Source organism: Pongo pygmaeus, chromosome 8 (genome assembly GCF_028885625.2).
Source record: "Pongo pygmaeus isolate AG05252 chromosome 8, NHGRI_mPonPyg2-v2.0_pri, whole genome shotgun sequence".
Taxonomy (NCBI): domain Eukaryota; kingdom Metazoa; phylum Chordata; class Mammalia; order Primates; family Hominidae; genus Pongo; species Pongo pygmaeus.
In genome coordinates this window covers 52546834-52559781 of record NC_072381.2, presented here as the reverse complement: position 1 = coordinate 52559781, position 12948 = coordinate 52546834, and the positions used below count along the sequence as shown (strand labels likewise).

Below are 12948 nucleotides of genomic sequence, written 5' to 3'. Positions count from 1 at the left end.
AAATGATAGTATATAGATATTTGCTGTGCCACTTGAACATTTCCATTATAAAACATTGAGGGGAAAACTAACAGAAAACAATAGACAGACGTGGGCTTTGGCCACTGAAAAGACAACATCTGTGATGCAATAGGCAAGACGCTCCTTCCTGTACTGCCCAGCTCCACATGCTCCCTGACCATCCCTGCAGCAGCCCTGATGTGTCATTGCCCCCCTCTTAACCTGTGCTGCAGGTGCTGCAGGGCTGGGCTCTGGAGCCTGGGTCTGGGCATTTCTCCTTAGATATGTAGAGGCCCAGGAAAGGTTTGGAGCCTAAGAAGCCCTAGGACTCCAGGTCTCCAGGGCAGCCCCAGCCTCTTGGAATTACTTTCCCTAATACCACAGGGGTGTTCTAATCCCAGGCAGAGCCAAGCTGCCCCTCACCAACTTCTATGTCCTCAACTTCCTTTCATAACTTCTAGGATGGTAACACCTAATCCTCCAGCAATACTGAGGCTTTTCTCCTTATTCTGTTTTCCCTTTTGAAGAAGCCAAGGCTCAGAGCAGTCGAGTCACCTAAACATGGTCTCATGTCACCTGATCAAGGTCTCATGTCACCTTATCAGGGTCTCACCCACTCAACTATTCAGTTCTCACCAGTTCAGTTCAGGATGGCTTCTAAGCTACCCTCCACAGCTCTGCTCACAGGACATTTGTATAAGTGAGGGGGTACAGGGCCTTCTAGCCCCCTCCAACTCCAAAACTCAGCCCCCAAGATCAAGTGGACTCTCTGAACCCACCCTGGGCCTACAGTTGTCAGGGACTGGATGGGAAGATGTAGAGCTCTCGACTTTCACTCTGGGGACTTACCCAGAACATATTCTCCTCATGAGCTAAGGAGGCTGGCTGCCATCTTCTTACATCCCCCCATGGCCTGGGGGCAAGGACACCCTGGCCCCCTGGAGTATGGAGAACTCTGAGGACAGAACTTGCTCTTCCACCTGCTTCGGCCTTAACCCACAGGGGAAGCACTGCCTCTCTACCCATGCCCCATCCAACTCAGGCACCCCAGGGACTTGCAACAGACTGATTTTTTCTCATGTCCCTCTTAAGGCTCCGGGCTAGCCACACAAATCAAACCCAGTGATAGGTCCAGACATCCTATCCTGAAACTACATCTTAGTAAGACTCCAAGGAATCCTTTCCCCAAAGACAGTCTTACTCCTGTTCTCCCCTAAGCCCTTTCTGGGCCAGAAGCTTTGCCTGGACTCAAGCAATGGCAGACAAGTGCCCTCTGAGGACACGGAAGTGCATGCTCAGAACTGTGATTCTCCAAGTGGAGGCAGAGGAGAAGGCCCAGCCTTCCCAGCAGGGCTAAGGATATGCAAGGAGTGCATTCATCCGGAGGTGTTGGCAGCATCCCAGCCCCGCCCCATTCTCATCGTAAATCAGGCTCACTTCCATTGGCTGCATACGGTGGAGTGATGTGACCATATGTCACTTGAGCATTACACAAATCCTAATGAGCTAAAAATATGTTTGTTTTAGCTAATTGACCTCTTTGGCCTTCATAAAGCAGTTGGTAAACATCCTCAGATAATGATTTCCAAAGAGCAGATTGTGGGTCTCAGCTGTGCAGAGAAAGCCCACGTCCCTGAGACCACCTTCTCCAGCTGCCTGCTGAGGCACACAGGGGTGCCTGCCTTCTGCCCACTCAGCCAAGGCGGTGTTGCTGGAGGCAGCTTGGGACAGCTCTCCTGACGCTCTGCCCTGGCCTCGCGACCACTCTCTGGGCCATAGATGTCTGTCTGTTAAGTGAGGAAAGTGCCCATCTCCAGAGGCATTCAGTGGCAAAACAGGGCTTCCAGGTTCCGACCCCATAGCAGGACTTCTTGGATTTCTACAGCCAGTCAGTTGCAAGCAGCACCCACATTATTTCTATAAGAAGTGGCAGGAGCTGGGATCTGAAGTCTTCAGCAGTCTACCTTTCCCTGTTTCTTGTGCTTTATGCAGTCAGGAGGAATGATCTGGATTCCACGTGAAGCCTAGGACCACAAAGACCCAAGACTTCCTGCTTGATTCTCCCTGCAAACTGCGGGCTGTGGGCTGAGCCTTCAAGAAGCAGGAGTCCCCTCTAGCCATTAACTCTCAGAGCTAACCTCATCTGAATGGGAACATTAGTCCTGTGATGTCTGGAAGGTGGGCACCTCTACACTCCACACCCTACGTGGTGGTCCAGACACATCATTCCTAGCATTAGAAAGCTGTAGGGGGACCCGTTCTGTTCCTTGGAGGCATTAAAGGGACATAGAAATAAATCTCAAGCTCTGAGGCTGATGCCAGCCTCAAACTCAGCCTCTGCACTGTATGGGCCAATTGTAGCCCAAGGACTTTTCTTCTTGCTGCACCCCCTATCTGTCCACAACTAAAACGATGGGCTTCTATTAGTTACAGAACTCTCTGGCCTGTTTTTTTTTTTTTTTTTAACTATGAAACAGAGGTAATATCTAATGGAGAACTTACCAGTAATGAGTGCTTCCTACTTACTGGGTACTGGGAAGAAATGCTTTACACATATTTTCTCATTTAATCTACACAATAAGTAATTAAGACATTTCCCTGAGGCCATGGGAGATACAGTAGCAGAACCAGTTCTCCAAGGAGGACTTGCAAGTTAATAGCTGGACTTTGCAAGGCTCTGGTGGAAACTGTCAGCTTGTAAAGGATGGAGCACAGTGTCTGGCATGTAGCAAGAACTAAAATGATGGCAGTGATTAATGTTGCGATATGCAGACACAACATAGCAAGATAAGATGCAATGTACCTTCTAGGTCAAACCACCCTGACCACTCCTCCCCGATACCCAGGGTTGATGTGCTTGAATTAGACAGGATTAAAGGCTTACTGGAGCTGGAAGCCTTGCCCCAACTCAGGAGTTTAGTCCCAGACCTTCTGTCCACCAGCTGAGAAGGACAACGGCGGAAGGCAGCTGCACAGAGCAGGGCCACGGCCTTGCACACAGTCCAGGGAGCTTTGTGCAGGAGCCAGGCCTCCCCCTGGGTCCCCATAATGAGAGAATGGGTTCTGCTCATGTCCACACTGCTCTGTGGTCTGGCTGGCCCCACACACCTATTCCAGCCAAGCCTGGTGCTGGACATGGCCAAGGTCCTCTTGGATAACTACTGCTTCCCGGAGAACCTGCTGGGCATGCAGGAAGCCATCCAGCAGGCCATCAAGAGCCATGAGATTCTGAGCATCTCAGACCCGCAGACGCTGGCCAGTGTGCTGACAGCCGGGGTGCAGAGCTCCCTGAACGACCCTCGCCTGGTCATCTCCTATGAGCCCAGCACTCCCGAGCCTCCCCCACAAGTCCCAGCACTCACCAGCCTCTCAGAAGAGGAACTGCTTGCCTGGCTGCAAAGGGGCCTCCGCCATGAGGTTCTGGAGGGTAATGTGGGCTACCTGCGGGTGGACAGCGTCCCGGGCCAGGAGGTGCTGAGCATGATGGGGGAGTTCCTGGTGGCCCACGTGTGGGGGAATCTCATGGGCACCTCCGCCTTAGTGCTGGATCTCCGGCACTGCACGGGAGGCCAGGTCTCTGGCATTCCCTACATCATCTCCTACCTGCACCCAGAGAACACCATCCTGCACGTGGACACTATCTACAACCGCCCCTCCAACACCACTACGGAGATCTGGACCTTGCCCCAGGTCCTGGGAGAAAGGTACGGTGCCGACAAGGACGTGGTGGTCCTCACCAGCAGCCAGACCAGGGGCGTGGCCGAGGACATCGCGCACATCCTTAAGCAGATGCGCAGGGCCATCGTGGTGGGCGAGCGGACTGGGGGAGGGGCCCTGGACCTCCGGAAGCTGAGGATAGGCGAGTCTGACTTCTTCTTCACCGTGCCCGTGTCCAGGTCCCTGGGGCCCCTGGGTGGAGGCAGCCAGACGTGGGAGGGCAGCGGGGTGCTGCCCTGTGTGGGGACGCCGGCCGAGCAGGCCCTGGAGAAAGCCCTGGCCATCCTCACTCTGCGCAGCGCCCTTCCAGGGTTAGTCCACTGCCTCCAGGAGGTCCTGAAGGACTACTACACGCTGGTGGACCGTGTGCCCACCCTGCTGCAGCACCTGGCCAGCATGGACTTCTCCACGGTGGTCTCCGAGGAAGATCTGGTCACCAAGCTCAATGCCGGCCTGCAGGCTGCGTCTGAGGATCCCAGGCTTCTGGTGCGAGCCATCGGGCCCAGAGAAACTCCTTCTGGGCCTGCGCCCGACGCTGCAGCCGAAGACCCACCAGGGGCGGCCCCAGAGTTGCCTGAGGACGAGGCTATCCGGCAAGCACTGGTGGACTCCGTGTTCCAGGTGTCGGTGCTGCCGGGCAACGTGGGCTACCTGCGCTTCGATAGTTTTGCTGACGCCTCCGTCCTGGGTGTGTTGGCCCCATATGTCCTGCGCCAGGTGTGGGAGCCGCTACAGGACACGGAGCACCTCATCATGGACCTGCGCCACAACCCTGGAGGGCCATCCTCTGCTGTGCCCCTGCTCCTGTCCTACTTCCAGGGCCCTGAGGCCGGCCCCGTGCACCTCTTCACCACCTATGATCGCCGCACCAACATCACGCAGGAGCACTTCAGCCGCATGGAGCTCCCGGGCCCACGCTACAGCACCCAACGTGGGGTGTATCTGCTCACCAGCCACCGCACCGCCACGGCCGCGGAGGAGTTCGCCTTCCTCATGCAGTCGCTGGGCTGGGCCACGCTGGTAGGTGAGATCACCGCGGGCAACCTGCTGCACACCCGCACGGTGCCGCTGCTAGACACACCCGAAGGCAGCCTGGCACTCACCGTGCCGGTCCTCACCTTCATCGACAATCACGGCGAGGCCTGGCTGGGTGGTGGAGTGGTGCCCGATGCCATCGTGCTGGCCGAGGAGGCCCTGGACAAAGCCCAGGAAGTGCTGGAGTTCCACCAGAGCCTGGGGGCCTTGGTGGAGGGCACAGGGCACCTGCTGGAGGCCCACTATGCTCGGCCAGAGGTCGTGGGGCAGACGAGTGCCCTGCTGCGGGCCAAATTGGCCCAGGGCGCCTACCGCACAGCTGTGGACTTGGAGTCTCTGGCCTCTCAGCTTACAGCAGACCTCCAGGAGGTGTCTGGGGACCACCGCCTGCTAGTGTTCCACAGCCCTGGCGAGCTGGTGGTAGAGGAAGCACCCCCACCACCCCCTGCTGTCCCCTCTCCAGAGGAGCTCACCTACCTTATTGAGGCCCTGTTCAAGACAGAGGTGCTGCCTGGCCAGCTGGGCTACCTGCGTTTTGACGCCATGGCTGAACTGGAGACAGTGAAGGCCGTCGGGCCACAGCTGGTGCGGCTGGTATGGCAACAGCTGGTGGACACGGCTGCGCTGGTGATCGACCTGCGCTACAACCCTGGAAGCTACTCCACGGCTATCCCGCTGCTCTGCTCCTACTTCTTTGAGGCAGAGCCCCGCCAGCACCTGTATTCTGTCTTTGACAGGGCCACCTCGAAAGTCACGGAGGTGTGGACCTTGCCCCAAGTCGCGGGCCAACGCTACGGCTCACACAAGGACCTCTACATCCTGATAAGCCACACCAGTGGCTCTACGGCTGAGGCCTTTGCACACACCATGCAGGACCTGCAGCGGGCCACGGTCATTGGGGAGCCCACAGCCGGAGGGGCACTCTCTGTGGGCATCTATCAGGTGGGCAGCAGCCCCTTATATGCATCCATGCCCACCCAGATGGCCCTGAGTGCCACCACAGGCAAGGCCTGGGACCTAGCTGGTGTGGAGCCCGACATCACTGTGCCCATGAGCGAAGCCCTTTCCACAGCCCAGGACATAGTGGCTCTGCGTGCCAAGGTGCCCACGGTGCTGCAGACAGCCGGGAAGCTGGTGGCTGATAACTACGCCTCTGCCGAGCTGGGGGCCAAGATGGCCGCCAAACTGAGTGGTCTGCAGAGCCGCTACTCCAGGGTGACCTCAGAAGTGGCCCTGGCTGAGATCCTGGGGGCTGACCTGCAGATGCTCTCCGGAGACCCACATCTGAAGGCAGCCCATATTCCTGAGAATGCCAAGGACCGCATTCCTGGAATTGTGCCCATGCAGGTGAGACCCAAGAGATACCTGGCTGAGCCCAGTCCCGGGAGTGAGTTGACCCATTGTCCGCACATGCAGGGCTCTGTGCACAGTGCGTGACAATGGCTTTTAGATTTGTTCTCATGTTTAAGTTTTGACCGGTCAAGTCCTTTCCTCTTTCTCAACCTGTTACATCCACTGTCTGTGACCCTGGGGTTGCTGAACACCTCTGTAGAACATTCATATTAGGTTGGTGCAAAAGTACTTTCAATGGCAAAACCCGCAATTACTTTTGCACCCACCTCACAGGAAGCCAGTTTGAAAGCCAACCAATACTCACAGGAAGCCAGTTCGGAAGCTCCTGGGATAGAAGGCATTTCAGCCTTGGCTGGGTGGAAGGTGAGTGTTGGTAGGGCTTCTCATTGCCAGTGTTGGGGAAGAGGCCAACACCTGGCAGAGGTGGCCAATGGGCTTCACCAAGTGCCCTACCGCTGGCCGAGAGCTCCACCTAGGCAGCACTCACACCTCCACACTGTTCTACCTGTGGTTTGCTGCATCGTCACAATTGGGCAGGGCAGCATTTGTCGTGGGATCCCTTGCAAGGAGGGTCTGAGACCAGGGCTTGGGTGCAGGCGGTTTGTCTGGGAGGCAGTTGCTGAAGCAGGCATGAAGGAGGGAGCAGGGAGAGTGGGATGGGAAGCTGACAGGCAGGTGCCTCAAAGCTGTTCTGCTGAAGCCAGGACCCTGACGAGTGTGGGGATGCTCCTAGGCATAGCCCACTGCAGGCGGGGTCCAGTGGCTCCTGTCCCGCATTGGCTAAGAGTTGCCCTGAGGACATGCCTCAGGGTGGGGCAGGCTCCCCCTTCTTGGAGAAGGCCTGAGCTGAGGGTGGAAAGACAGGGCTGTGCTATAGGAGAGCCTGTCAGTGGGGTCGGGTGCAGCTGAAAGCAGAGGGGGCTGAGAGTGCCAAAAGCATCTGCTACAGAATTGTCATCCCCATTTTCTGCAACTGAGGCCCAGAGAGGAGCAGAAGGGAGTGGCCTGAGGCCAGAGAGCTGTGACTGAGGGCAGGGCAGGGCCTGGAGGGCAGTGTCTCTGTCAACAAAGGCTCCTTGCCCATCAATCTCACTAAGACCTGCCTCCCTCCAGCAGCCTTAGAGAGGGAGGAGGAGGTGCGTCCATGTGGGAGTAGCCTGTGCTAGGCTTGCAGAATCCCCAGTTTCCAAATCAACATCTCCTGCCTTTCCAGTATAGCCAAGGTTCACGATTTGGAGTCAGATGTGGATTCAGATTCTGGCTCCACCACTTACTGACTGTGTGACCTGAGACTAATTACTTAATCTCTCTGTGCTCCAGTTTTTCCATGGAAAAGATGGGGATCGTGTTATCTCCTGTATAGGGGGCTGTGAGGATGATGATAAGCTCTACAAAGTGCTTAGTACAGGGCCAGGCGCCTGGTAAAGGTAACTAACATCTTCCAATCCTGCCCCAGTGGAGCAGCTTAGAGACATTAGGAAGTATCTGGTGAGGTTGGAGAGGTCAGAGGGGAGACCATTCCTGGGCCTTCTAGCTAAGGACACCAGGGCATGTGGGTGGCAGACAGGAGCATCCTCTGCAAGGAGGCTGCCCATAGATCACACATGTCCCAATGGCATGTCACATCCCAGACATGCCACTGGGAAAGTCCCCGGTGTCTACTAACTCCTTCAGAAATGTTAGTTCCTGTCCCATGCCCTTAATATTTCCCATGACATAAAGGCGATCCGTGGCGCCTGCTTTCCTGGGCTCTAAAATTGGCTGCTCCTCCTGACACTGAGTAGGACCTCCAACTCTTACAGATCCCTTCCCCTGAAGTCTTTGAAGAGCTGATCAAGTTTTCCTTCCACACTAACGTGCTTGAGGACAATATTGGCTACTTGAGGTTTGACATGTTTGGGGACGGTGAGCTGCTCACCCAGGTCTCCAGGCTGCTGGTGGAGCACATCTGGAAGAAGATCATGCACACGGATGCCATGATCATCGACATGAGGTCAGTGGCGAGGGGTCGGTGCTTCCTAGCCAGGACGCAGGGCTGCTGGGGGACAATCAAAGCTATGGGCCACAGCAGGGAAGAAAAGGAACCCTGCAACACAGCAGAGGACCTGAGGGGGGCCAGGCCTCCTGCCTATCAGGGCTCCGGCCAGCTAGCCTAGGGGATCTGCTTTCATTGCAGGTGGGGCCCAGCACTGGTAGTTTTTGCAAGCTTCTCCAATGATTCCGATGTGCATTCCAGATTGAGAATTACCCCCCAGATTTGCCTGGTCATAGGATTCAGTGGGCAGGAGAGGAAGGAGACGTTAAAAACACTGATTCCTGGGCCCCACTCCCCTCTTACTGACTCAGAAGCTCCAGTGGACAGTCCCAATAATCTCTGTTTGACAGGCATCCCAGGTGATTCTGATGGTCAGTGGCGTGTGAGACAGCCAGGCCCCCCACCTGGGAGTGTGCCTCACGTCATACAAAATCAACTCATGACAACCCTGGTCATATGAATCGTACAGGCAGAATTTGGAAATCACACAGGGAAAATTTAGAAATTAATCACTATTGTTATCAAAAGAATTCTTTGCATCACCAAATGATTGTCAGAAGGATGTCTTCAGCTAGCCACCTCTCCTCTGTTTCGGTAAAAATGTGCCTCATATGTCATGAGTTTACATCATGGACCAGGGGTGGGAGATGGATGAGCACTCTCAGGCAGTGGCCAGACCTGGCATCCCGTGACTCTGGGGTCCATTGGTGGACATGCCCCGGCACCCTCCATGGGCAGGCTGCCTTCCTCAGATGGGACCCTTCCATGCTCCTGTGTTGTCTGAAAGAAGTGGCGGGGGGTGGCAGACCAGAAGCATTCAGCCAGCTCCAGTTCTCAAGCCCTCAGCGCTCACTCACATGGTTCTTAGTGGTCACTAGGTGGCTCTCAGTCCTGCACCCACTGCTTCTCCTCTGTGGGAGATAAAACATTAGCCCTGGCTCCAGTTCTGTGTGTGTTCACAGCCTGAGCTTGAGGCTCCTGGGGTCTCTGATCATTTTATTCTTTAGAAGTTCTGTTGAGCACCCGAATGACACTCATGCTAAGTCCCTTTCTTCTGAATGTGCCATTTACACTTTTTAAAGAGGAGATGGCTCCAGCCTGCAAGTGCACTTTGCTTAAAGACCCCTCCACCCCTGAGGTTTGTTTGGAGGTTCAGACACTGACAACACAGGCCCCGAACCCAGCCAGGCTGTCCCAGGCCATCAGTTGGATGAGGCTCCTTAACACATCACTAGCCCCAGTGGGGAGACAGGGGCCCAACGAGGTCACACAGTGGGACAAATCTAAATGGCCTGGGAGAAATACAGGCTCCCCTGCTCCCAATGTGGCTCCACAAGCCTGAATATTCCAATACACTAAGTGCCCTGTTAAGACACCTGAACTAAGACAGCTGGTAGGTGTCATAAGATTGTCACAGAATGCAACTGGGAAAAACAATGTTTCCCAAAATGTGTTCCGCTCATAGGCAGATATGGGTGCAGGCGAGCAGTCCATGGTCAATAAATGGGGGAAATTTATCAACAAGTTTCTGACTGCAGGACTTGTCATGGCCTTTAATATATTAACGTATTAATTATATAGCAGAAGGAAAGGATAACATATTTGACCACTAAGTTTCTTGTTCTCAAGAGACTAGTACTCTTGGAATACTCTGGAAAATGCCAACCCATGGAATTCTAAAGGAGGAAGAGGCACTAGACTGAGGCTGCCAAGAATTAGAACCCTCCATGGGACAAAGATCCTGGCCTCCCCGAGGGGCACAGAGGGCCTCACTGTGAGCTCAGCCCCTGAACAGGCTCTGCTTCCCATCCTTCAGGTTCAACATCGGTGGCCCCACATCCTCCATTCCCATCTTGTGCTCCTACTTCTTTGATGAAGGCCCTCCAGTTCTGCTGGACAAGATCTACAGCCGGCCTGATGACTCTGTCAGTGAACTCTGGACACACGCCCAGGTTGTAGGTATGTGGAGAAGCTTTCTCCTTTCTGCTGTCATTCTAGAAGCTTCTGGGAAACCAGGGAAAGACAGCTTAGGTGTAGGTAAAAGTCATAGTAACCAGAATGTAAGGCCCTGTCCTAGTCCAGGCACTAGATGTGCATGATCTCGAATCCCTGAAAAGCATGTATCACTACGCCTGTTTTCTAGAGGGAAAAAAAAGGGGGGTTGACTAAGTCAAATATCTTTTCTAGGGTCATGCAGCTAATAAGTGAAACCCAAAATGTGAATATTAGTTTGTCTAATACCAAAATTTCCCCCAGGCTTAGCACCATAATCACCAGCCTGCAGGACAAATACAGAATTTGAAGGATTCTCCCCACCCCTCACCAACCCCAGTGGGCATTTCCAGTGCTCACCGTACTTGAGCTCTCAGCCACAGTGCCACAAACTTGCCTGAAAAGGTCATGATGCTGATCGGGCTTCTGTTCCCTGCCCTGGGCCCAGAGCAGTGGCTATGGGAGCAAAGGCAGGCCCTGAGCTTTACAGAACCATAACTCTCAAAGCCCCATTCCAGGGTGGATGGCCTCCATCTATCTTCCCTGCCCAGTATGTAAGACCAAGGAACTTGTGCTCCTATCCAACAAGAAAGGACTGGAGAGACCGATGGGGGTGTGCCTGTGACCAGAGAAACACCCCACCATTTTCATGTCCATGCTTCTGTAATACACAGGCATTTTGCCGTAGCTCCTAGGACATACATTCAATAATATTACAAAGTGTAAATGCAAATCAGAACCAGGCGAATTCTAAATTCAAATAGATGTTCAAGACTGGAAGTTAAAGATAGACTCAATTCTGCAGATAGTGAGGTCCCAAAACCCCAAGGTCCAATATGGGAGCCACAAGCCACCTGCGGCCATCGAGCATTTGAAATGTGGCTCTCCCAAGTTGAGATGTGCTGGAGGTGTAATGTGCATATCAGATTTTGAAGACATTATGAAAAAAAAAACCTCATTAATAATCTTATTTGATTACATTTTGAAATGAATGTATTTTGGATACATTGGCTTAAACAAAACATGATTAAAATTAACACCATGGGTTTCTTTTTGCTTGCTTAACATGGCTACTAGAGAACCTAAAATGACATCTATGGCCAGCATTCTGGCTCACGTTGCATTCCTGTTGGACAGTGCTGTCCTGGAGGGTTGTTCTTATGACATCACAAATTGGGCTTTTCTGAGTCCAAAGTGAAAAGGAAGTCAGGTCAGTTTAGGTATTCTTATTATTCATGAAGAGAGAGGACGCTCCTTTCTCAGGAGAGTCAAGCCTTTCCTATCACTTGGCGTAAAAAGGCCTCGTTGGGAGTTGTCAAGCACTGAAATCCTTGTGATTAGGCATGCATTCTTGTCCCCATTTTACGGATGCAGAAATCAAGGCTCAGAGAAGTCAGATGGCTCACAAGTGGACACAAGGACACAGACCGAAACACCCGGGACTCCTCCATCACTGTAGGCCCAGGCAGGATAGAGAAGACAGGTGCTCCAGGGTCCTGACATGACCCCCATCCTGAAAGGCCTTCTGTCTTCCAGGTGAACGCTATGGTTCCAAGAAGAGCATGGTCATTCTGACCAGCAGTGTGACGGCCGGCACCGCAGAGGAGTTCACCTACATCATGAAGAGGCTGGGCCGGGCCCTGGTCATTGGGGAGGTGACCAGTGGGGGCTGCCAGCCACCACAGACCTACCACGTGGATGACACCAACCTCTACCTCACTATCCCCACGGCCCGTTCTGTGGGGGCCTCAGATGGCAGCTCCTGGGAAGGGGTGGGGGTGACACCCCATGTGGTTGTCCCTGCAGAAGAGGCTCTCGCCAGGGCCAAGGAGATGCTCCAGCACAACCAGCTGAGGGTGAAGCGGAGCCCAGGCCTGCAGGACCATCCGTAGGGAAGGGCCCCATAGGCAGAGCCCCAGGGCAGACAGAACCTCTGGGACGCACACCAAGGGCACTCCTGCAGGTGGCCTGGCCTGAGGTTCCCAGGGGCAGCAAAGGGGCCTGCTGAGCTCTGGTTAGGTTACAGCTGGAGGTGTGTATATATACACACACACACACGTATATACACATATATATGTGTATGTATATATATGTATGTATATGGCTTTCCAATAACCACCTAAATTTTAACAAAGGTTCCTTCTAAGTGGTAGAACTTGGGGTGGTATTTTTACCTTTCGTCTTCATACTTTGCTCTTTTTCTTAAATACTCATTAATGTGCATATATCATTATTTTCAGACGCAGCTATCATTATTCCAAAATACAAAATAAAGAAGATAAAATAAATTATATAACCGAGCCATTAACCACAATTTAGTAATCACTAGTGGTTGTTAAATCTCTTATTTTCATGAGTTCTCCATTCACATTATTTAGATCTTCTGGATCTGCCCTGCTGGCCTCTATGGACAGCTGATTTTGTTTAAGATGTGGTGCAAGATGCTGTGGGGTCAGCAGGTGGCAAAGATCTTGTGGATCTTAAACAGGGAAAGGGCTGGTGTGGCCCTTCTGCTGGTGATGTACATACGCTGGCTGTGTCTCTTCTGAGCCTCATGCCGGCTGATAGCTGGCCACTCTCATCTTCTACCCAGGAGCCAGCTGAGACACTGACAAACTCCGCAGCTCACCCAAGGTCACACATCCAGCATGGTGGACCTGTGTCCTCCTTTGGGCCACCCAGCATTTGTAGCACCTTTGGATGATCAGAGAATCACTGCCCATATGAATCAGTAGGAAACAGTGATGTCAGCCCCGCCTGGGTGGGAAACCAGCCCAGCCATTTCCCCAGCTGAGTGGTTCTGGGCAATTTGTTTC

At 53.5% G+C, this 12948-nt stretch overlaps 1 protein-coding gene across 1 annotated transcript; it reads left to right on the top strand.

The window, feature by feature from the left end:
- The first annotated feature begins 2924 nt into the window (after positions 1-2924).
- RBP3 (retinol binding protein 3) lies at positions 2925-12446 on the top strand. The gene is made up of 4 exons (XM_054436368.1): positions 2925-6099; positions 7908-8098; positions 9957-10099; positions 11669-12446. The coding sequence occupies exons 1-4, from the start codon at positions 3049-3051 to the stop codon at positions 12022-12024; spliced, it is 3741 nt and encodes a 1246-aa protein (XP_054292343.1). The 5' UTR covers positions 2925-3048; the 3' UTR covers positions 12025-12446.
- The last annotated feature ends 502 nt before the right edge of the window (positions 12447-12948 follow it).